Source organism: Macaca fascicularis, chromosome 7 (assembly GCF_037993035.2).
Source record: "Macaca fascicularis isolate 582-1 chromosome 7, T2T-MFA8v1.1".
In the NCBI taxonomy this organism is placed as follows: domain Eukaryota; kingdom Metazoa; phylum Chordata; class Mammalia; order Primates; family Cercopithecidae; genus Macaca; species Macaca fascicularis.
The window spans coordinates 43,871,087-43,896,211 of NC_088381.1; the positions used below are offsets into that span (position 1 = coordinate 43,871,087).

General features: G+C 52.6%; 1 protein-coding gene across 12 annotated transcripts in view; it reads left to right on the forward strand.

Annotated features, from left to right (window-relative positions):
- SMAD3 (SMAD family member 3) overlaps positions 1-25,125 on the forward strand; it is a 131,609-nt gene that overhangs the window by 97,512 nt on the left and 8,972 nt on the right. For 2 of the 12 annotated variants that reach the window (XM_073996108.1, XM_045395621.3), the window contains 7 exons: positions 3,348-3,541; positions 3,708-3,839; positions 5,185-5,259; positions 6,717-6,896; positions 9,347-9,397; positions 20,218-20,430; positions 23,693-23,830. In XM_073996108.1, coding sequence (XP_073852209.1) covers positions 3,457-3,541; positions 3,708-3,839; positions 5,185-5,259; positions 6,717-6,896; positions 9,347-9,397; positions 20,218-20,430; positions 23,693-23,830 — 874 coding nt within the window. In that variant the 5' untranslated portion in view covers positions 3,348-3,456. Of the gene's footprint in view, positions 1-3,347; positions 3,542-3,707; positions 3,840-4,573; positions 4,643-4,918; positions 5,098-5,184; positions 5,260-6,716; positions 6,897-9,346; positions 9,398-20,217; positions 20,431-23,692; positions 23,831-25,125 lie in introns of those variants that run through there. The other 10 variants (XM_073996111.1, XM_073996110.1, XM_073996109.1 and 7 more) reach the window with 8 other exon arrangements.

The window sequence follows — 25,125 nt, forward strand, 5'->3', positions numbered from 1 at the left end:
GATGTCCAGCTGGCCCTTTTTTGGGACTTTCGTCAAACACTGAAGAGCAAGTGTGGCCACTTCCCTAATCTGTGGGCACTCAGTGGCTTTGCAGGAGAAGGAGAACAGCTGAATAATGACTTCCCACTCTCCCTTTTACTCCTGTTCAACCCCCAGCTCACCGTGCTCGTCCAGAGCTGGGTTTGGGGAGTATCTCCTGTGATGTAGAATAATAATGCTAATTTGTGGGTGTTTATGAAGCACTTTCAAATGGAAACCAAGCTTCACGAGGTCGGGGGGCAAGAGAATACCCCATTTTATAGACGAGACAGCTGAGTGTCCTTGGAAGCTTGTGAGCTGCCCAGTGTCTCCCAGCTAGGAGAGTAGAACCCTCCTTGCCCCCAGGTCTTACGACTCCACATCCGCCAGTCCTCCTTTTATACTTCAGGGACGAGTCCCAGGCTGTCCTCTCGATCTGCCTGGTAATTACTGTTTTTCAGCTGTAGGGCTTCCTTGTTCTGGGGCCCCACGGGAGGAAGGTAATTACATCCTTCGAGATGCCCTTAGTCAGCAGCTCTGGGTCAGTTCCTGTGACCAAGCCCAGCTATGACCTTTGTCTGTCCTTTCCCCTTCCCAGGCCAGTGGCTTGGAGAGTGCGATTGGAGCCCTCTGTTTCTCTCTTTGGTTGGTGCTGTTGGTGGCATCTGGCCAGCCCCTCCTTCACAGAGTGCCCATGAATTCTGTGTATTCAGGCAAATGGGTGCCCTCGGTCATAAGAAGGCACAGAGGGAAAGCTTGCAAATGTCTCACTGCCAGCCCTGCCCAGCTATTAGAAAAATTATGGCACTGACTGGCAGGGTCCTGGGGTGGGCCTCCTTGAAGAAAGAGCAGCCCTGCCTCTTAATGGGGTACCTGTGACTCATGAGCATCCATCTCATCGGCTCCCCACTTCTATCCCTGCTACCCACAGTCTGTTGGTCACATGTAGCCAGAGTTCCACAGGGCCTGTCTCTTTCACACATATGCACAGCCCATTTGCACATCTCAGAGGCTACATACTGCTTTTAGAACACAGAAGAACCCTTTATCATGGCCTTCAGGGCCCTGCAGAGTAGCCCTGCCTGCCTCCCCAGCCTCGTCTCTAGCCAGCTCTCTCTCACGATCTCGCTAGTCCCTCTGGCCTTCACTCTGTTCTTCCGGCCTCACTATGTTTTCCACTTTCCACAGGGCCTTTGCGTGTGCCCTTCCCTCTCTTTGTACTGCCCTTCTCCTGCACCCCTTTGCCTGGTTAGTTCTTACTTACCCATTAAGCCTTCAGGTCAACCATCACCTCCTCTGAGATGCCCCTTCCAAACCTTCAGCAAAGTGGGGTGCCATGGTCATACACTCTTGTGGTTCCCTGTTATTTTCCTTCAGGACACTTTCATTGCGTGTAATTGTAGGTTTCTGTGATGATGGTGATGATTATTTGAAACGGAGTCTTGCTCTGTTGCCCAAGCTGGAGTGCAGTGGCACGATCTTGGCTCACTACAACCTCCCCCTCCCGCGTTCAAGTGATTCTCCTGCCTCAGCCTCCTGAGTAGCTGGGATTACAGGCACGGACCACCACGCCTGACTGATTTTTGTACTTTTAGCAGAGACAGGGTTTCACCTTGTTGGCCAGGCTGGTTTTGAACTCCTGATCTCAAGTGATCCACCTGCCCTGGCCTCCCAAAGTGGTTTCGGTGAGTATTTGATTAATGTCAGTCTTGCCCAGGGGAGTGGAAGGTCCATGCAGACAGGGACCACTTTGCCAACCTTTTCTCACAGTGAACTGTCTTTTCTCACCACTATATCCTTATTGCCACACATAATAGGTGCTCATTAAATATGTGCTAAATAAGGGACTCCATTTTACTGGCACCTCCTCACCTAATGTCAGACACTATCTGAAGTTTTATGTCCCTCCGGAAACCTTCTGCCTCCCAGCCTTGCCCATAGCTGACGATGCTTTTGCCATCCCTGAGCTCTCCACCCGGACTCTCGTCATGCACATCACCTGGGGATTTCACAAAGGGAAAGATTGTGATTTAGTAGGTTGGGGTAGGTGCTGAGAGTGTACATTTTTAACAGACTTCCCTGAACCTCTGCTACTGGTCAGGGACCACCACACTTTGGCCTGGCTTGAGAGGTAAGGGCACCAGGTCATAGCTGCTTGGCATAGAAGACATGGTTCACTCAGGGTCATGGCACTGGCCCATTGTAGGTGGGCACAGTAGTGTGTGCCTGCAGTCCCAGCTACTTGGGAGGCTGAGCTGGGAGGATCACTTGAGCCCGGGAGGTGGAGGTTGCAGTGAGCCGAGATCACGCCACTGCACTCCAGCCTGAGTGACAGAGCAAGACTCTGTATCAAAAGTTAAAAAAAAAAAAAAAAATCCCTTTAATTTCCCTCTTTCCCTCCTTGCTCACCACAAATAACTAAGAAAGAGAGAAAGGAGGGCCAGGGCATGGTGGTTCATGCCTGAAGTCCCAGCACTTTGGGAGGCCGAGGCGGGCAGATCACGAGGTTTTGAACTGCAGGGCTAGAGTGGGTCTGTTCTTTCATTGAAAAACTATTTGTACACCTACTAGATACTGGCTAACATGGTGAAACCCTGTCTCTGCTAAAAATACAAAAACAAAATTAGCTGGGCATAGTGGCGGGAGCTACTCGGGGGGCTGAGGCAAGAGAATGGCGTGAACCTGGGAGGCGGAGCTTGCAGTGAGCCAAGATTGCGCCCCTGCCCTCCAGCCTGGGCGACAGAGCAAGACTCCGTCTCAAAAGAAAAAAAAAAAGAGAGAGAGAGAAAGGAGGAAAGGCAAGTTTTCTTTTCTCTCCCTGACTTTCTAATGTGCAAGGGAAGACCTGGGTGAATGAGGGGAGGCAGCCTGTGTACTGTGTCACTCTTCTTTGGATCACTGTAGTCCCCATATCTGTCCCTAAAGAACTCTCATTGTCCTCCCCAGCCCTGTCCCCTCTCCACACCTCCGGGCTGTGTAGGAAGCCGATGAGTGGCTCCTGGACCTTTTCCAAGCACAGTTGAAGTGCGGGCCCTTCGCGTGGAACACAGCTCCCTGAACAGCAGTACAAAGTTGGGGAACCCACCGGGGACGGGTGGACGAGGCCTGCTCTGCCGGCTGGGGGTCCTCACAGGGGGCCTTTGTTGTCTTCTCCTGAGATCCCCCCCAGCACTCACAGGTAGCAGTGCTCTGATCTCCTGGACCTCTGGGTCTGGGAGAAATGAGGGGAGGGAGAGCTTTCCAAGTGTCTGGAAGTAGGAGGCCGGACTCTGCAGAAAGCACGGGCAATCCACATTTCCCTCTCTTTCCGCTCCTCCCCGTCCCGGCAGGTCCCTGGATGGCCGGTTGCAGGTGTCCCATCGGAAGGGGCTCCCTCATGTCATCTACTGCCGCCTGTGGCGATGGCCGGACCTGCACAGCCACCACGAGCTGCGGGCCATGGAGCTGTGTGAGTTCGCCTTCAATATGAAGAAGGACGAGGTCTGCGTGAATCCCTACCACTACCAGAGAGTAGAGACACCAGGTATGCTACCTGGCCCGCCTGTGGGGACAGCAGGTGCTGGGGTCGTCACCTCTCCCCCGACCCCCCCACCCCCCCCGAGGGTCTGTGGTGCACTTGGGGGTGCGGGGACTTTGGTGCTGGTCTGGCATCGACACTGAGCCACCTCTGCTCTGTCTCCCCCGGACAGTTCTACCTCCTGTGTTGGTGCCACGCCACACAGAGATCCCGGCCGAGTTCCCCCCACTGGACGACTACAGCCATTCCATCCCCGAAAACACTAACTTCCCCGCGGGCATCGAGCCCCAGAGCAATATTCCAGGTAGGCACGTGGGCGGCATAGGCTGACCTGGGAGGCAGGGGCAACGGTCAGACATCAGTCCTGTGGCCCCAGTCTCTGCCCCCTGGCCGTCCCCCGTTCATCCCCTCTCTCTGCACAGCTCTGGCCTGAGGGCCCCTGACTCAGAACCACATCCCTGTTGGGAGAGGACCCATGACCTCAGCTCCCCCCTTACTAGTGATGCTTTTTTTGGCATAGAGGAGCAGCGTGACCCTTCCGCCCGGCCTTGGTGCAGTCATTTATTTTGGAAGCGGAAATAGCAACACTGTTTCTCTCACCGCCCATGAGGCCGGGACTGGCGTTCAGTCCCCAGTGGACCGGGGGTCTGCAGAGGCGGGGAGTGAGCTGAGGGCCAGGCAGCAAGTGCGGAGAGCTGGTTCTGTAAATTCGCCTGGGCATCGGGCCTCGGTGAGGGGCCCCAACCTGGGTGGGAATTGAAGGAACTTTGAGTTTTCACTCTGCAGGGAGAAATGGGCTTTGCTGTCAAAGACTGCAAATGTTTTTAGAAGCCCCTCATTTACATGCAAATAATGTGTGAATCACCAGCACTTTCCGACTCCAGGAAAGCTGTGCTTGGCAGCACTTGGGTAGTCACTTTTGCTTGCTGGGGCAGTAATCCTGCTGCGTTCCTCTTAGAGCATGCTAATTTGGACGTGACGTTCATCCTGGGTTAGTTTACTGAGCTGAGGTTGGCTACAGACCTGTGTGCTTGGGTCAGAGTGTTAAGGAGAGACCCACTGTCCAACCTTCTCAGATCCTTTGCGGGTAGCCCTGGCGTCCCAGGGGTAAGTCAACTACTCTGTGTTCAAATAGCAAACTTTGGAGGGCTTCAGTCAGGGTCTGGGGGAGGTTTCAGAGAAGTAGATCGCACTGTGTTTGCGACCATTGAATTTGTAACCTAACTGCTGAGTGAGGACACATCCCCTAGAGACGGTAGAGGGTGGGTCTGAGCCTGCAGGTCTTCAGAGGACAAAGAGGGGTGAGGCAGAGGCAAGTCCAGACGCCTCCCTGGAGGGGGTGGGGCTTAACCCTCACCTTGAAAGACCAGGAGAAGTTAGCCTGGTGGAGGCTCTAGGAGTATACACTTCAGACGTGGGAGTTGGTCCGGTTGTGCGTGAGCAAAGGCAGTTACGATCCAAGTGGGAGTCAGAGGTGGACAGGGGCGAGGACAACAGAACCAAGAGCTGGAACCTCTACTCCGAGACCTGGAACTCCTGCAGCCAGGGACACTAGCATCATGGTGTGCATGTGTGATGTGTTTGCAAAAGGTGTCTCAGAGCCCAGCTGTGAAGGCCTTTTAACGGACCTCCTTCCTTCTCATTCCCAGAGACCCCACCCCCTGGCTACCTGAGTGAAGATGGAGAAACCAGTGACCACCAGATGAACCACAGCATGGACGCAGGTCAGTCATGCAGGCATATGCTCTTATTCTTAACTGATTAGCAGCCGGTGGGTTCAGCCCTTCCATCCCTTCCTGTTCGCCCCCTTCCTCCCTCTCTCCTCTCTCTCTCCAGTATTTGTAGAGCAACCATGATGTGCAAGGGGCAGGGCATAGGAGAGGGTCCGAGCTGCCCACGGATGATGGGGGAGATTGACAGGACAGCCAGCAGTCACTGGGCCATCTCGTGTGTGCCCTCATGGAAGATGCCGCATGGCACCAGGCACACAGCAGGGCCACTTCATCTGGTCTGGGGAGGAACAGCACCTTGCAGTCCAGGTTTTTCCCCACGTTGAGTCTTGGTGATGTGTAGGTGTTAGCCTAGCCAAGCTGTCAGAGTGGGCAAGGGGTGTGCCAGGCAGAGTCATGGGAATTGGGCAATTCTGGGTGCATTCTGAGCCTGGTGCATTCTGGGGACAGTAAGAGCTCGGTGTGTCTGGAGTCCGGAGAGTGTCCAGCCCAGGGAGCTCAGCATGACTGGAGGATACACTCTCTCCAGTGGGGAGAATGATGGGAGGGCCTACCACACAGGGCTCCGGGTGTGATGGACCTTCAAGCTGGCAAGACCACTTGGCATTGAGTCAGGGCTGATGGGAACCACTGCAGGCTGTAAGCAGGGCCTGGGCCTTAGTGAGATGTCACCGGCAGCAGGGTGGAGAGTGGCCTCGATCACCTCAAGAAGTCAGGTGGGAGGCAAGAAAAGACTGAATGGAACTAATGCCTCTTCTGATGACCAGTGGAGACCCCTGAAGCCAGTATTTTTGTGTGACAACCACATGTGATATGTGTGCTCCTGCCGTGAGGGGCAGGCTTTAGTTCTCGCCTGCTACATCTCCAGATGTTTTCCATATCATTTGTTATAGGACCAAATTGGCTCCAGACCAGCAGCTTCTTGAATTGAACCCCAGCTGCCACATAGAATGTGTACTGAGTTGTGTGTGGTTGGGAGAGGGGGAGAAGGGGAGAGGGAGCCACGCAGATGTTCCATTCTGATGGTGGTGGGCATGCCTCATACGCACAGAGCCGCTAGACACAGCGGAGCCACCTGCCCTCGCACACAGCCCAGAAGAGATTGTGCGGTTCCTTCCCCCACCCGCCCCAGACGGAGTCTCCCTCTGTTGCCCAGGCTGGAGTGCAATGGCGTGATCTCAGCTCACTGCAACCTCTGCCTCCTGGGTTCAAGCTATTATCGCGCCTCAGTCTTCTGGGTAGCTGGGATTACAGGCAATGCAGCACCACGCCCAGCTCAGTTTTGTATTTTTAGTAGAGACAGGGTTTCACCATGTTGGCCAGGCTGGTCTCAAACTCCTGACCTCAGGTGATCCGCCCGCCTCAGCCTCCCAAAGTGTGGGATTACACCGCATCCAGCTGAGGTTGTGCAATTCCTGAGAGAACGAAAGAGATTCGCATGTCCGTTGTAGTTGCTGAAATCCAGCCTGGACATCGTGGCACTTTTGGGTTGAGCACACCCGGTGGAACACACCCGCCCGGCGGAGTGGCTAGCAGCGCGAACCAGCTGGAATGCATCGAAGACCTTCCTGTATCCGATGCCAAGAGACGGCTGCAAGCTTGCAGCTCTTCAGTGCAGGCACGGGAAGCAGGCCAGTGGAGCAACATGTCTCCAGCTGCTGTGTGTCTCCCCACTCTGCGCTCCCTCTTCCCCCTCTGCTGCTCTCCGTATTTGCGCAGTGATTATTATTACAAACAAACATGGACCAGAGGGGCCGGAGATTGGAAAGAGCAGCCCAGATTTCATCCTGTCAGCTCTCGTTTCTTCTCCCTCCTCTTCCTCCTTTGTGCCTCCCTTTTCTCTGTCCCCTCTCCCTTCTTCCTTTCTTCTCATTAAGGGTGCCTTCAGGGCCCTGTTGTGAACATGAGTGATTTATCTGAAGTAGAGACAGACCAGACTTGCGGACCCCAGCCAGTGTGTGGGTGGTGGGCGGGGGCTCTCCTGTTTTAGTCTCCGTTCTTCAGAGTTGCCTGCTTGGATAGTCCAGTTGCTCACGGGGTTGGCTTCCCTGCCCCCCGGGGTGTGGTAGCATCTCAGGGCCAGAGGGTCACCTTGTTGTCCCCCATGTCGCCTCACCTACCTCCACGCCCTTTTAGACTTGCGAGAAGGCCCCTTGGACTTCCTAGGTGTTCGTGGTTCAGGTCACTACAAAACAGGGGACAAGCATTTATCGAGTGCCTACCACGTAGCAGTCATGGTGTAAGCCTTTTTATATGCACAGTCTCACTTAATTTTTACATGTCACACAGTAGATGATAGTATCCTCATTTTATACCTGAGGAAAAAATTAAGGCTCATAGAAGTTAAAACGGCTTAGCCAAACTCACATAGCTGATTTGTGGGGTTGTCTAGACCCTGTGACTGATTATGTAACTCAGTTCTCTCAGTGAACATTCCACATCCCCCTTTGCATTAGGAGTTACAGGGAAGGAGAAATCCGTGGTTCTTCCCTTGCCCTCAAGGAGGTTACAGCTGAGTTGGGGCAAAAGAAGAGATCGCATGAACAGCGCAAGGCAGCATTCGCTTGAGGCCAGATGCGACCCAGTCTCAGGACTTCATGCGACCCAGTCTCAGGACTGATAGATTTCATTAGACCCCATAGGGTGGTTAATAAATAAATAGCCTCCTTTTTTATTTTTATTTTTTGAAACAGAGTCTCACTCTGTTGCCCAGGCTGGTGTGTAGTGGTGCAAACATGGCTCACTACAGCGTCTATCTCCTAGGCTCAAGTAGTTGTCCAGCCTCAGCCTTCACCACTCGTGGCTATTTTTTTTTTTTTTTCTGTAGAGATGGGGTCTCCCTATATCACCCAGGCTGGTCTCAAACTCCTGGGCTCAAGTGACCCCCCAGTCTTAGCCTCTTAAAGTGCTGGGATTATAGATGTGAGCCATTGCGCCTGGTCTCTGCAGCCTGCTTGATAGAGGAACAGAGGAGGGGTGACCAGCAGGCTGCTGCTCTGGAAAGGTGTCCACTGTTTATTTTTGAAGGCTGATACCATGTGAGTTCTTTTCTCTGGAGGTGAGAGGTGTAGAGAACATAATAGAGTAAGAATTGGGTAGATTTAGACTTTTTCCCACATGCACCATCATCTTTTGCATAAAGTGTTTGTCTGGGCCGGGCGCGGTGGCTCAAGCCTGTAATCCCAGCACTTTGGGAGGCCGAGACGGGCAGATCACGAGGTCAGGAGATCGAGACCATCCTGGCTAACATGGTGAAACCTCGCCTCTACTAAAAAATACAAAAAACTAGCCGGGTGAGGTGGTGGGCGCCTGTAGTCCCAGCTACTCGGGAGGCTGAGGCAGGAGAATGGCGTAAACCCAGGAGGCGGAGCTTGCCGTGAGCTGAGATCCAGCCACTGCACTCCAGCCTGGGTGACAGAGCAAGACTCCGTCTCAGGGAAAAAAAAAAAAAAAAAGTGTTTGTCTGGTTGCTGAGTTGCAGGGTTTCTGAGACAGGTTTGTGAGTTTCCTGACAGGGTTTCTGAGACAGGTTTGTGAGTTTCCTGGAATTGATCTTTCTAGCACCTGAGCTGCTGCAGCCTCTGACCAAGATCGTGGCTGGTGATGCTGGGGAGGCCTCAAGCCCCGCCTGTGTGGGAGGGCTGGCCTCCTGCTTCCTGGGTCTTTGCAGCTTGGGAGAAGGGCTTCCCTGGTCCTCTCATTTTCCTGAGGGCATAGTTAATAGGGCAGGTGTAAGCTAAAGAAAAAAGGTGTCACCTATTCTAGTTGAGAACTTAGCAGCCCTGAGCTGGGAGTCTTGGTTAGCATCATAAAACCATCCGAGACCTCTGAGATCATAACCATAAGAGACCTCTGAGATCATCCACTCCATTCATTCATTCCAGACAAGAAATTGGGGCCCAGGGAGGGACAATAGAGGCAAGGGTATGGGGTAGGCCTTCTCCTGGGACTTGGAGGCTCAGTCCAGGGTTTTCTTTCTGCTGTGTTGAGCCACCCCACCTTGATATGTAAGTGTTTAGTAATTTGGCTCTCCAGGCCAAGAATCTTTTGTGAAGTCTCACAACTGTGTCTCACCTCGCAGGTTCTCCAAACCTATCCCCGAATCCGATGTCCCCAGCACATAATAACTTGGGTGAGTATCTCCTGGTGCACACAACTGGAACCCCCTCTAGCTGCAGCCCTGGCGAGTCGCCAGTGTGGGGAGGGGGCCCTGAAGGTAAGGCTCTCCCCCGACGCCTACCATCAGCCCAGCTCAGCCCATCGGGTTTCTGGTTACGGTGATGCTGAGGTCACCGCAGAACGGAGAAACTTGAGAACAGTGGTGGCAGGAAAGGCAACCATATGCCGGGTTTGTATTTCCCCTGGCGGGGCCGGTAGACGTGAGTGAATGAAAATTCCCCAAACCTTATGCCCAGGAGAACGAGGGTATGTGGTCAGCTAAGCATACGTGTGCGGTTTGGTGCAAAGCCATGGACAGCCGTGCAGACTCCAGCCCCCTGACATTTAAATACTTGTTTCAGATACACTTACTGGAGTGTTTCATCTTACAATTATGTAATTTTTCTTAAAACAGCAACATATAAGGAATTTGAAAATAAAGTCAAAGTGCCCATAATCCCAGCACCCTAACATAACTGTGTGTGATCACAGTCCTGATGTTCGTGCATCAGGCATATACATACATATCTGTGCCTTGCCACTGAGATCACAGTGCATATCTGGTTTTTCCATTCTCTCTTCTCCTTACGTTATTTTGTAAACACGTTTCTGTATTTACGTGTCTTGTTTATCGTTGTTATCGCGTGATGTTTTGGAGTGCAGGGTCCATTGTTTCTGCTACATCCCTCCGTGGTTAGACTTCTGGATCAGTTTTTCCAAGACTCACTTTTCTAACCCAGTAGGGTCCTTCAGTTCTCCAGCTTGGGATAGACTTTGGCATGGAACCTGCCAGAGGGCTCAAAACAAATGAAATATCCGTTTAGTTTTTATTGATGGGAGTTTTTTATATTCTGGTCTGGTAGTTTTAGAAAATGTAGGTTGGATTTTGTCTGGGGCTTTATTGCTGAGGCTTAATTTGTGGCTCAGGAAAAGAAACAGTTAATATTTCTTGGCGAATCAAAGTGGATTGGCCTGGTTTTTGTGCCCATTTGCTTCCAGACCTTGACTGACAGCGTCAGATGAAGAAACTCATCATTTGGAGTATTAGGAGATGCCTGAAACCCTTTAGAACAGGCTGACCTGGGCAGTGTGGGATGTGACTTTGAGGGGATCTGTTTTAACATTTTTGTAAAATAATATCACCGTGAGTGCCGGGCTTTGCAGAGGGAAGGTCAGATTCCTGATATGAAAGGACCGAGTTATTAAAAACAAACTGAAGGCTAGAAGCGAAGTTAACTCTTGAGAAATTAAAGGCCATGATGATGAACTTGACTCCAAGCTTTCAGCTTTTGAGATTGGCTGCTTTAGATTTATTTTCTGTGCCATTTTAAAACCCTTCTGGGGCCAAGGTAGCACTTTTAGTCGTCAGCCTTCCAAGCAGACACTTGCTTTTGAAACCATAGCAGTCCCAGGGCAGCTTGGAGGTGGCTGATGCTGGACGCGGTGCTCCAGACTGAAAGGTGGTCATTTGCTATGAACTGCCCTCTATATTGTGTAGACTAGGATGAGGATGATGGGATGTTTCTTGAGCTTGGACCCAAGGCAGCGTCTCCCGTTGACATAGTTCTCCCTCCCTACAGCCCCTTCCTCAGGCAGCTTGCCTGAGGATTGAGGATTCTTAGGTTATTTCTTCCAAAGGGAGGACCCTCCCCGAGCCTGGCCAGCAGAGAATGGGTGCCAGTTTGCACTGGCCTAGTTGCATCTCTGCTGGGACAGTGTGACTCGGAGGCGAGTCGCCCAGCGAGTCAGGGTTAGGATTCTGGATGAGACACTGCACTGACAGGCCCAGCTTCCCCTCTGCTTCATGAGCCCCTGTGCTCCCCTTCACTCATTCAAACCATTGACTTCATCCCTACTCAGAAGGTCGCCTGAACTCCCAGTGTGATAGCTGGAAGGGGGTGAGATGGTGATGACGATGGGAAACATTTCTTGAGTTTGCTGTTTACTGTTATTCAGAGTGCTTCCTGCGTGTTAACCCAATCCTTGTAACTTTATAAAGCAGAACTGTTGTGATTTTTCATTTTACAGATTAGGAAACCGGGGAACACATTGGTGAACTGACGTGTCCCAGATTCACAGCTAGTGAATGGAGAAGCTGGCTTTGAACTCAGGCCCTCTCACTCCAGAGCCTGCACTCCCATTGCGGCATGACACTGCCTTGCTGGGCCATTTGGACCAGCTGTCCCCACCCTCCTCACTTGGAGGAACAAGGCTCAGGCAAGGCATTTGCTGACTTTCACATTGGAGACTAATGCTAGGCTGTGGCCCCAGGAGGGGAAGCCCTGCCTGCTTACCTGCCTCTTCCTCACTCCCTCATTCCCAGATACTTGTGGTCTGCATGCCGTTCAGGTGGGGGATTGGAAGAGGGACCACAGACCCAGCCATCAACGGGCAATGGCCTTGTTGGGATCAATAAGGCAGGACCAAAAATGATTCTAAAACAAGAAGTAGGTGCAGATGAAGAACTCTGAGGGTTCAAGGGAGGGAGCGATGGAATTCCAGGCCGGCCAGGCGTCTCCTCTGTATTCATGCACTCAGTCAACATTGGCTGAGTTCCCAGTATGTACTGATGCTGGGGGCCAGAGCTGGGAGAGCACTAGGCATTTGCAGCCTGGGGGCGGGGGAGGGGCAGCTGGAGGTGTCCACGTCCACCTGTAATGCATTGTGCCAGGTGCCCAGGGAGCAAGCCCAGAAGAAGGAGAAATAGTACATGCCAAGGAGGAAAGTAGGGAAGTGTGGATGGAGTGGGGAGACATGGGAGAGGTTGTGCCATGTGTGAGCGGGCGCTTGAAGGACAGGTGGGACCCTGTGAGGCAGAGAAGGAGGGAAGGCCATTGCAGGTCCAAGGGCAGGATGTGATCTGAGGACAGCTGGCATGGTGGTTGGTGGTTGTCTCAAGGACAAGGCGGGAAGACGAGGCTGAAATGGCAGGTGGGACACTGAGAAAAGACCCCTGAGCGTCTGCTTAGCGCCCTCTTGCCTGCAGAATACAGCTGTTCATGGGTTTTGAATGGGGAGGTTTTCTGATGACAGCTTCATTAAGATTAATCTGGCCACGGTGTGGAATCTAAATTCTAGGGGAAATTACTGGAGGCAAAACAAAACAAAACAAAAACAAAACCCCACTTAGACAGCTCTTCCTCTCGAGGAGCCTGAGATGGATGCTTTCGAGAAATGGTCCAGAGCCGGGAGAATGCATTTGAGAGGGAGTCATGGGCCTGAATGAGCAGGGTTTGTTGACCAGCGTTAAGTGGGGATGATGGTAATGCCTCCATCGAGGCTGGACACCCAGGAAGTGGAATGGGTTTGGGGCGGAAGATGGTGGTGGGTTGCCTGTGCTTAGTCAGGAAAGCAGCTGGCGCTGGAGGTGCAGATTTGGAAACCATTAACATATGTGACAGCCTTTCCCATAGCGGGGCCTGAGAGAAGGGGTTTGGTGGTTGAATGAGTGTGGAAAGCCTGTATTGTGGCCCCTTCTGCAGCCCCCACTCAGGAGAGACTCACATGGCCACGCTCTGAGGAGCCTGCAGAAGGAGGCCTGTCTGACCCAGTGTTCCTCCCAAGCACTGATCGCTGTTCCTGCACTTCTCTCTTATCACCCCACTGCCCATCCGTAGATCTCACTCTGCAAACACCAATAAAGTTTGGCTGAAGTCATGACAGTGGATGGATTTAGTGGAGAGGGCGACCCAGCTCAATATGGAAAGACAGCCAGAGACGCACTCGGGTCGGGGGGTTCCTTGGGGAAGGCTGAGGTCAGGGGGATGATGGGGTCACCGCAGCTCAGAGGGGAGGGAAGCCCTGAAGGACGGTGGCCACAAGCAGGCCCTGCAGAGATGCAAAATGAGGTTTAAGAAGCGGCCTTGGATTTGGCATGAGGGGTTCAAGGGGGAGCCTTTAGGGAGCAGTGTGTGGGAGGGGAGGGGCTGCAGCAGTCAGCAGTATACTGAAGGGCAAGTAACAGGTGGGGAGCAGAGGCACCCAGCAGCGCGGCCTCTGCACTGACTCAGGGTCAGTGAGTCCCAAATCCTAGGATGGAGGCAAGCACACAGGGAGCTCTTCCTAGGAAAAAATGGGGACATCTCACGACAGCTGATTATTTCTTTTAAAGAGATTATTATGAAATTACTGTGCAAAAAGAAAGAAAGCAGAGGACATCTGGTTTCTCCTTTCATTTCCTCCGCACTCCGGGCGTTAGCTCCAGGGCTCAGATCTGGGGAAGGTTGAGCCTCTTGCCCCAGCAAAGCCACTTCTGGTAATTACGGGGCAGGGACTCCTGGTTGAGACTGGGCTCAGCATCCTGCCCCAGGCAGGCTCTCGGAGACCCTGGGACCGTTGTTTGCAGGGCAGGGGATACGAGCAGGTGATGTTCCTGTTATTACACAGCGTGCTGGGTGAGTCACCGGGAATTTCCTAGGCATTTAAGGCGGAAGGATTGGGGTAAGTGGAGGGGAAGGAGGAGGCAGGTGGAGAGAGGAAAAAGGTAGTGAGCTGGCTTGTGCCCGGTGAGTAAGTTGTTCCCTGTCTTCAAGTGAGACAATTAGGGCGGAGCCGTGACTGAGGAAAATAATGTACCAGGGAGAGCCCTGGGGGGGCAGTTGAGCTGCAGTTAAAGGAGGCGATGGCTTCCCAGAGTGCCAGTGCCAGGAGAGAGAAGCGGGGATGGGGCAGCTTGGAGTGAGAGGGACAGGGCAGCTTGGAGGTGGCTGATGCCGGATGCAGTGCTTCAGACTGAAAGGTGGTCATGTGCTGTGAATTGCCTTCTAGATTGTGTAGACTAGGATGATGGGATGTTTCTTGAGCTTGGATCCAAGGCAGCGTCTCCCATTGACATAGTTCTCCCTCCCTACTGCCCCTTCCTCAGGCAGCTTGCCTGAGAGTTGAGGATTCTTAGGTTATTTCTACCGAAGGGAGGACCCTCCCCGAGGCTGGCCAGCAGAGAATGGGTGCCACTTTGCGCTGGCCTAGTTGCACCTCTGCTGGGACGGTGTGAATTGGGGGTGAGTCGCCCAGCGAGTCAGGGTTAGGATTCTGGGTGAGATTCCGCGCTGACAGGCCCAGCTTCCCCTCTGCTTCATGAGCCCCTGTGCTCATATGTGAGCCCCTGTGTGGGGGCAGGGCAGCCCGAAGACCACTGGCCCTGAGCGTGGACAGTGGCCCGGGGCCCAGGCCCAACCCAGTTCCAGGTATCTTCATGCTGCTGCCCAAGGCTCTTCTACAAGGCAACCTCTGGCTCCAGTCTTCCCCACACTTGTGAAATCACAGGCAGGCGACATAATGACAGGAAGTCAGCTGCAGGCTCTGTCTTCACACTCCCGAGGGCCCGGTTTTTAGACTTTGCCACTGTTCCTGGTTGCAGTAACTTCCTGGTTCATAAGCTAAAAGGGCATGGGGCTCTCTGTGCAGCCAGGTTTGGTGTTTTAGTCCTTAGATACATAGATTGGAATTAGTGCCCTGGGTGCTGGGACACAGCTGGCGTGGGCTCAGAGACCTCACCCTCTGGCACAGGAGACTCAGGTACACAGTTTCTGGAACACAAGGCTAATTCTGCATTGAGGCAGTGAGGGAGTCTTTCACAGCCACGTGAGCTGGGCCTTAAAGATCTCGTCCCTGCAGAGGAGGGGGATGGGCAGTCCAGGCAGAGGACCCAGGCAGGACTGAGAAGTGGCGGATGGGGAACATGGGAACTGGAGTGTGGAATCTCCTAGAGTGAGGAAGAACTGCCTTCCGCAGATGAGGTGGGCCCGGAGGAAACCAGTCCATTTCTGTTTTGACCTTTCATCTTGCAGCGGCGGTGCTCCTGGCCTTTGTCCGTTCCTTGCTTTCGATTTAGAGGAGAAAGTTAATTTCCCCCTCTTGCCTCCCCACCTTTTCCTTTACCGGATTTGAATCTCTTGCACATGTTTTTAATAGGCATCCCTTAATCCAAGCGTTGCCTTCTGGGTTTTATTCTGTTTTCTTTTTCTTAAACAAAATGGAACGTCTGTGCCAGCTTGGAACAGGACTGAAAACTGAGGCCAGCCAATGCGTTAGGCTGGCAGAGGGCCAGCCATGGATTAAGTGCCCTATGGCACTCGAGAAGTCTGGCTGACACCACACTGGTGGGGGCAGGGGACCCACAACGGCTGGAGCTGGAGGTTCCTGCGTCTCCAACACGTCTGCACTGGGAAGAGAGATTAGCACAGACTCGAAGTCTGGCCGGGAGCGGGGCTGTTTGAAGGGAAGGCCGTGGGCACGTGCCGTTGTCTTCCACCCCAGTGTGCAGAATGCTCAGCCTAGAGGTGAAACTGCTGTTGATTGGGGTGTGTCACCTTACCCTCCCTGTAGTCCTTCTCCTAGAGGAGCCTTCTCTAGAACTGCTTCTGCATTTGTTGGTAAACCCTGGAAACCAGATCTTGCTTGCTTGCTTGCTTCATCAATTGATTGATTGGTCGGGGGAGGGGTTGCTACCTCCCCCTGAGAGATTTCTTTTAAGATTTAATGCCAGGACAAGCTTTGTTTACCCTGAGGAACTAGTAAGCATTGCCCATCCACCGACCAGAGCCATAGACCATATCATCTTCCCTTTTTGTCTTGTCTGCTAGGAAGCTCAGAGCCAAACTAGATGCTTTTGCAGTAACTATAACCTCATGGTTATCCCATTTATAGCCTTCTTCTTTCCAGAGTCCTTTTTGTTTCTCTGATAGGTAAGGATAAGTCCTTTGGGAAAGAAATGAGGGCATATTTAGTGTTCTGGGGTGTGTGTATGTGTATGTGGCAGAGTCTTGCTCTGTCCTCCAGGCTGGAGTGCAGTGGTGTGATCTCGGCCCACTGCAACCGCTGTCTCCCAGGTTCAAGTGATTCTCCTGCCTAAGCCTCCAGAGTAGTTGGGATTACAGGTGCCCACTACCACGCCCGGCTAATTTTTGTATCTTTCGTAGAGATGGGGTTTCACCATGTTGGCCAGGCTGGTCTCGAACTCCTGACCTCAAGTGATATGCCTGCCTTGGCGTCCCAAAGTGCTGGGATTACAGGCATGAGCCACTGCATCTGGTCTGTTTTTTATTTGTTTTTTTTTTTTTTTTGAGACGGAGTCTTGCTCTGTCGCCCGGGCTGGAGTGCAGTGGCCGAATCTCAGCTCACTGCAAGCTCCGCCTCCCAGGTTTACGCCATTCTCCTGCCTCAGCCTCCCGAGTAGCTGGGACTACAGGCGCCCCACCTCGCCCGGCTAAGTTTTTGTATTTTTTAGTAGAGACGGGGTTTCACCGTGTTAGCCAGGATGGTCTCGATCTCCTGACCTCGTGATCCGCCCGTCTCGGCCTCCCAAAGTGCTGGGATTACAGGCTTGAGCCACCGCGCCCGGCCTGTTTGTTTGTTTTTTAAAGAAAAATGTGTCATTGAAGGCAGAACCCAGAGGTGGTGACCATACTTTCTGGTCTGCCACTCTTCTTGCACAAGTTTCGGGAGGAAGCAGCTGAGGTGTGGTGGGCAGGCAGGACCTAGAAAGGAGGGAAAGCACGGCTGGCTTTTAGTTGTTTGCAGAGAATAGAGAGTGCATGGCTGGGGTGCTGCTCCGGCTCAGTCCCGCTTCTGAACACAGGGCAGCTTGTCCAAACAGCACTCTCTGAAATGACAGCCTGCAGACTTTGCCACTGGCCTGATTTCACTGCTCCCTCAAACAAGCATCTTCCTAATGATGTGTCAGGTTCCTAGTGTCCGGGGTTTTCCACAACACTGTCCAGTGTGTGTCTGTGAGTTGCAGGGCTGTTTGGATAAGGGCTCAGATCTGCTTGGGAGGGCCTCTCGGCCTATGACCCGAAGCCTGTCTTTGATTCTGAGGGTCCTTGAAGCCCACCCCTCCCCAGAGCATGGTTCCAGCACCATGCGATACCATGGGTGGCCTGCCAGCTTTTTCTTTTTTTGAATGGTGGGCTGGGTTGCTGTTCCTGGGAGCCTAGCTCTTTCTCTTTTGCCTGGAGTAAACCCAGAGAATGCTGGGCAGGGCTTTATGATTTCGGGGTGCGGACTCTGTTCTGTTCTACACACTGCTGAGTAAGTCAGAGCCAGCCAAAGCTATACGTTCAAGCCGACCTGTGCCGGAGAATGACCTAGGTGGTCAGCATTATTGTCTTCTAATGCACCAGAGTCGTTGTACGGACTGGAAAACTGAGGTTACAGAAGGAGGTCACGTCCCCAAGATCACACAGCAGGATCAGCAGAGCCTGCACTTGGGCAGTGGTGGCCAGCAGCACTGATACGTTGCCTGACCACTCTGAATGCTTGGGTTGCACTTGGATTTTTTTTTTTTTTTTTTTTTAGTTTCCAAAGCAACATAGCTCACATTTTACTGACCACATTGTTTAGAATATAGCTTATCTCATTGGAATGTTGAAGCATCAAGCAAAGCCAGAGCCAGATGTGGCTGACGTGGCTCAGCCTCACCTCAGGGGCCAGGACACAAGCCACAGCTGCTCCTGGCCCTGTCCTTCCTCCCTTCCCCATTAAGTACTTTTGATGCCTTCATCCTTATCTTCCTTTGCTCCACCCCAGGAAGAGAGGAAAAGGTTAAGAATGCTTTGCCTCCATCTTGATGGTGATCAAGATAGGACCAGGCTGTTTTCAAGTTCATAGAATCCAGTTTTTATCATTGTGTTAACACCATGTGCTGAGTGCTTGATGCGCACCCTGCACTTCACATGAGTTATCTCTGTCTGTCTAGAAACAGCGCCGAGAGTAAAGAGGATGAGGCCCAGAGAGTGTAGCTGGTTTGCTCGCAGTTGCACGTCTAGTCTGTGCCTGAGCCAAGACTGATCTCCAGTCTGTCTGGAGGATGGCTTTATAGCTTGTGTCCCATGATCCAGTTAAATATCTAGCGCCGTTTTGCCCTCTAGAATACATCTGGCAATATCCACAGCCTTCTTTTATTGCCACAATTTGAGAGGGTGGTATGGATGTATACTGCTAGCACCTAGTGGGCAGGGGTCAGAATGCTGGTAAACATCCTACAATCTACACACGCTCCCTCCCACCCACCTACCCAACAAAGAATTATCTGGCCCCAAATGTCAGTAGTGCTGAAGTTGAAAAACCTGACCTAGGATGTCCTAACCCTCCAGCTGACACTTCCTGGGCGTGTGTGGAGTGCAGGGGTGTTACTGGCCTGCCCCTTCTCTGTTCGTGGTAGCATTCTCCTTGCTTTTAGAAGGGATCATGTACCTAGACCCCATAAGGGGATCAGGGACTCTTTGTCCTGCAGGCAACCAGACCCCTTCCTGTGGGCAGAACAGCTTCTGACTTTTCTCTCTTGGGCTTTACACACTTTCAGAAGGTCTAATGAGCGGGGGTGCCCCCGGTGGGTTCCCCCTCCTAGACGTTGCCTGGTATCCATTGAGCAGGGTTCTCAGGCCAGGGCGACGGCACGGGGAGCCTCTCCTGTTCCCCCCTCAACAGAGCCCTGCGCTGAGGGTTAAAGTGAGGGAGGAGAGATGTCAGCCTGGGCCCTGGGACCTCATGGTTGAGTTGGACAGTCAGGATGCTCACATAGAGGCACACCCTTAGTCACTGCGTGGCTCCAGGTATATTTAAGAGCCAGAGGGACTTCAGAGCCAGGCTGAAGCTTTGAGATGGAAGAGTGAGAATGAGCAGGGGACTCCCTGATTCTTCAGCAGATGGATGGGATTCAGGTAGGCATCAAGCAGAGCGTGGCAGGCCAAGGGCTCGTGCCCAGCAGTCAGTGCAGCACAGAGAAGCAGCTGGAAGTGGTTGGCCCAGGGCGCAGGGCAGTCCTGGTCCAGAGGCTGTGGCATCGGTGTGAGTGGGAATTCCGAGGGCCCGGCCAAGGGCTGAGAGTATGGACCTGGAGATGCTGCAGAGGCGTGCAGTAGGAGGGCACAGTGCCAGGGCCGCTGGGCTGGGGCAAGAGGAGGGCAAGGAGGCCCCAGGAAATGGAAGGCTGGGATCCATTTCCAGTGTAAGGAAAAGCTGCCATTTACTCTTCTGAGAAAGAGAACCAGCCCCTCGCAGGATGGCAGTTTTGCTTTGAGGAGCCCCATATGGAGACTACACAGACAACTGGGACAAATCCAGATTTTCTTTCAGATGGGTTTGTGTCCCAGCCACCCCAGCAGCCGGCATGTAGATAAGTGTGGAAAATGGTTTCTGTGATAAGAGGCAGGGCTCCAGGCTCAGTCTGCGGACGATCCTGGTGTGTCCACTGCGCTGACACGGGGCCCTATTGGGAGCCCACTCGGCTGCTGCAGGCTTGGAAGCTGCTGCTCCACAGGCTGGGAGTTTGCCCCCAGGGCTGTGCAGAGCCAAAACCTGAAAGCCCTTTTAGGGGCAGGGATTAATGGTGGTTACTGTAGGAACCTTGCAAGAGAGGCTGAGAGGTGACTGTGCGGAAGGTGTGGACTGCCCCACAGTGGACACACTGCAGTGGCTGTCCCAGGTTCATCCAGGTACTGGGTGGCCCCTGGTCCTCTTCAGGTTTGGCCCAGCCCCTGCTTGAAGACTCCTTCCATCCAGTCAAGGACAAGCAGGCGGGGCAGGGCCTCTATGAGCTTAAAAAAAAAAAAAAGAAATCAATGGCCCTTTACACACACAGTGTGGCAAGGCTGACGGAATCTCCTCCGGACACCTGAGCATCTTGTTCTGGTGGGTGCTGCCAGTTTTATACGATAAAAGGCACCAGGTGGGGAGACTATTAATCCCTCTGAAATGTGGGGAAATGGTTTTCCAGAGCGTCCATGGGACCCCATCGAGGCAGCATGGGGCTTGGGGGACCCACTGACCCAGTAGCCCGCCCTGTGTCCACAGACCTGCAGCCAGTTACCTACTGCGAGCCGGCCTTCTGGTGCTCCATCTCCTACTACGAGCTGAACCAGCGTGTCGGGGAAACGTTCCACGCCTCGCAGCCATCCATGACTGTGGACGGCTTCACCGACCCCTCCAATTCGGAGCGCTTCTGCCTCGGGCTGCTCTCCAACGTCAACAGGAATGCAGCAGTGGAGCTGACGCGGAGACACATCGGTATGGGGTGGCTCCATTCCCCGCCCCCACCCTGCCCCTGCCACTCTATCGCGCCCCCAGCCCCAGGCCCGAACACACAGCCTCTGCAGGGAACCTTGCCTCCATCCTTAGCTGTGCTCTGCCTCCTGCTGGGCATGGGGGAAGACTCACCGCCCCAGCAAGGCCCCCACATTCCCTGTTTCCCTGTTTAGGGGCCAGACAGGTAGTGTTCAGGCCACTTAATCATTCCCACTCAAAGATACAATCTCAGAAAACCTGGAAGCCACAGAGGAAAATACTTAAGGGATCGAGAAGGGAATGTCTATGAGAAAGGCAACATATGAAATCTTTTTTTTTTTTTTGAGACAGAGTTTCACTCTATCCAGGCTGGAGTGCAATGGCACAATCTCAGCTCACTGCAACCTCTGCCTCCCGGGTTCAAGCGATTCTCCTGCCTCAGCCTCTCAAGTAGCTGGGATTGCAGGCACCAAACCACCACGCCCGGCTAATTTTTATATTTTTAGTAGAGACGGGGTTTCTCCATGTTGGTCAGGCTGGTCTCCAACTCTTGACCTCAGGTGATCCACCCGCCTCGGCCTCCCAAAGTGCTGGGATTAGCGGCGTGAGCCACCAAGCCCGGCTGAAATCCTGTTAATAAAAAGAGTTTGAAAGTGCAGATGGATAGGTTGATAAGTAGGCAGTCGTCGTTGGAAGAGTGATCTTTTCTTATTTTTATGTATCATTATTCTAGACAATTTAGAAAAGGTAGAAAAGAATTGTCCACTATCCAAACACCACTACTGTGAACCTTCTGCCTTCGAGCCCGCAGAACATAAGTAAAAGATGACTCTGTGAGTTTAAGGAAGATGAAGCTGTGTTACGTATCGCTTGGTTTGCTTATGAAGTTATCATGCTTAGAGGATTTTACCATCCAGAACACAACTGTGAGAACTTAGAAGGGCTGTGGAGAGATGGCAGAGTGACGTTTTCTCAGACCTCGTCCTGGAGCCCCAAGGGTTGGCGAAGGGTTCCTGGGGCAAATTCAGGAGCTGGGCAGGTTAGCAAAGGGAAGCCTGGCCCCACGTGAACCAGGGCACCTCTGCATTCGCTTGCTTTATATCTCGGGCTCTCACAGAAGCCTTCGTTTGAAGAGAGGATTGATTCTGTAGTGAAGAGAAGAAAAGTTTGGAGGCCACAGGCCTAGGTCTGTGCTGTCATTTTCTAGGAGAGGGGCCTGATGTCTAGGGGTGGGGAAGGGTAGGGAATGGCTCTCAGAGACCTCATTGTCAGTGACAGACAGCCCCCACTACCAGAACTGTTCTCCCCATTTTGCTTTTTGTCTTTTACTTCAAAAAAGATACTTATTCTGGGTGGCATACCACTGTTGGATTGATTGATTGATTTACAGATAGGGTCTTGCTATGTTGCCCAGGCCCAGTCTCAAACTCCTGGGCTCAAGCCATCCTCCCATCTCAGCCTCCTGATTAGCTGGGATAATAGGCATACACCACTGCAACTGGCTTTTTTCTATATTTTATTAAAAAAAAAATATATATATATATATATTTTACTTACATATATATATATATGATTTTTGTTTGTTTGCTTGTTTTTTGTGAGGGGAGACCAAGTCTCACTCTTGACCCCCAGGCTGGAGTGTGATGGCATGATCTCGGTTCACTGCAACCTCCACCTCCCAGGTCCAAGTGATTCTCCTGCCTCAGCCTCCTGAGTAGCTGGGATTACAGGCACGCGCCACCACACCCGGCTAATTTTGTGTATTTTTAATAGAGATGGGGATTCATCATGTTGGCCAGGCTAGTCTCGAACTCCTGACCTCAGGTGATCTGCCTGCCTCAGCCTCCCAAAGTAGTGGGATTACAGGTGGAAGCCACCATGCCCGGCCTATTTTTTTGTTACTGAAATGAAACAAACATTTTTGGTCTGGGTCTTCACATCCCCACCTCTGCCTCCTGCTCTTACTGACATGATACAGTTGTGGACAGCCAGGAAGTCACCCCTCCTGTGGACTCTGAGCTAACCAGCACCCTGCAGAACTAAAGCCAGGAAAAATGGGGAGTGGTTGGAGGAAGGGGACAGTAGTGGGAATAGGAGGCAGGACAGGGACATCCAGTGATGCATGGGTCATTCACCTGGTGTTCATCCCACCTGACGCTGGGCCTGTAACACCTGGCTCCACGTTCTGACCTCTGAGCTTCTTCCCCAGTAATGGAACAGAGACTTTCCCAGGCGGGAGAAGGAACCATCCCCTGGCCGAGCAAAGAGCTCATTGTCAGAGTTTACGTAACTGTTCGAGTTGCAGAGCCAATTTAAAAATAATTTCTGTCCATCTGGAGTGGATTTAAGAGATGAAAGAAAAGTAAATGATATAAACCTCTGGAATGTTTTAGAAAAATGCATTGAGGGTAGAAAAAAATATGGGGTAGCATTAAGCCATCCCTGCAATAAAGGGCTCCTCGGGGTGTCTGCTGCGCCAGAAGGAGCCCTGCAGGTTTACTCAATGAATCTCTGAATCTTGGAGTGTGAAGAGACCAGATAGTAGTGGGGTAGTAGTAGCAGTAGCAGCAAGAAAAGCTGACACTTACAGGCGCTTACTCTCTGTCGCACAGTAATCCTGCAAGGGTAGGCGTTATCATTCCCATTTTCTTTTTTCTTTTTTTTTTTTGAGTTAGGGTCTCACTCTGTCTCTCAGGCTGGAGTGCAGTGGCATGATGGGAGCTCGCTGCAGTCTTGAACCCCTGGGCTCAAGCAATCCGCCCACCTCAGCCTCCCAAGCAGCTAGGACTACAGGGATATGCCACTATGCCCAGCTACTTTTTAAAAAATATTTTTGTAGAGATGAAGTCTCATTACATTGCCCAGGCTGGCCTTGAACTCCTGGCCTTAAGTGATCCTCCCACCTTGCCCTCCTAAAGCTCTGGAATTAACAGGTGTGAGCTACCGCGCCCAGCCCCCATCCCTATCGTAGAGACAGACGAAGGCTCAGAGGGTGAATAACTTGACTGAGGCTCACACCTGCTCAGTGGCAAAGGCTGTCACTGAGACCTATCCTGTGTGCCCATCTCTTGTCATTTGCCTCCCTTGGCTTTAGGAATCCAGCATTGCCCATTTCTCCTCCTTGAGGCTTGGGCTTTGGGGCCCGTTTGCCTGGGGAAGCTGTCAGTCACTGGGAGCAGCCCTGCAGCTCTGCATCCTTTGCAAGCCTCAGGGCCATAGTGTATGAGCAAAGGCACCCCGTCCAGTCTAACCTGAATCTCTGTAGGAAGAGGCGTGCGGCTCTACTACATCGGAGGGGAGGTCTTCGCAGAGTGCCTCAGTGACAGCGCTATTTTTGTCCAGTCTCCCAACTGTAACCAGCGCTATGGCTGGCACCCGGCCACCGTCTGCAAGATCCCACCAGGTAAGCCAGCCACACAGGCACCCCTGCCTTGAGGTCCCTCTCCAAGTGCATGCCTGGGATGCTGGAGAGAGTCCACGTTTCTCACCTTTTCTGCTCACTGGTGATTGCGTTTTCAATCTGGAGGTGATTCAATTGGGTTTTCTCTATGCCCACAGATCTAACTGTGCTTTCCCTGAACCTCCAGGGAGCAGATGTAGCATCTGATGGGTCTGCTTTTAACCATGGGTACCTGCCTGTTGCCCTGTGTGTAGATGCTCAGGCAGTGTGGCTTCCTTTCTTCACTCATTCATTGTACTAACAGCATGCAGGGCTCTGTGCCAGGTGCTGTAGGGGATGAAGAGGTAGATGGGGCCCTGCTGTGCTCCCGCAGACCTTACAAACCTGCAGAGCACAGAAGACAAAGACACGGATGAGTTCAATATAAGGGAGGGGTGCCAAGCACCAAGCCAGCAGCCCAGGTAGAGAGAAGGCCCATTTAGCTGTTGGGATGGATCAGGGAAGTCTTCATGGAGGAGAAGCATCTGGATCCTGAAGGATAGGTAGGCACTAGGCACAGGGAGGGCTTTCTAGACAGGGGGAACAGGCCAGGCAAAGGCCCTGAGGTGGTGGGGGGCAGGACATGGATGGGTAGCTCTCTGGCTGGAGGAGGGCCACGTATGAGACGGTCAGGGGAAATGTTTCAAAAGCACAAAGCATGAGGCCGTGGAAGGACACCAGGGTCTGACTCTAGGGAACTGCTGAGGGTTTTCTGAGTGAGTCTGAAGATGCCACCTGTACCCCAAGAAGAGGTGTCAGGCTGCACCCCCGAGAGTGGTTTGGACAGGGCCATGCCTGGACAGCAAGATCAGGCAGGTGGCTGATCCCGTCTAAGGCCTCTTTCCTCAGGAAACCAAGGCAGAAAGCCCCAGCCAAAGCCCACTTTTCACAGGACCTGCAGCCACTGTGCAGGCAGCCCACGGAACGTGGCCTGTGACAGGCTAGTGGAGCAGGTAGCCTGGCCGGGCCATTGCCTGTGACACGTGTGTGGCATGCCCTTTCCTGCCCACTGAGCAGCAGATGGTAGTGGAGAAGTGGTGGACCACGGGCAGGGAAACTTTAGAATGCAGCAAGTCTGAAATGGTAATAGCGCATCAGGTTTCCAGAGCATTTTGTGGTTGCATTTACAGAGTACATTCCGATCTTTGACCTCATTTAGTCCTCTCTAGTTATTCTCTGGCTCTATAAGTAAGGACATGCTTTGAGAGACAAGTTCAGAGAGTTTCAGCCATCTGCCCAAGGACACACAGCTAGTAAGT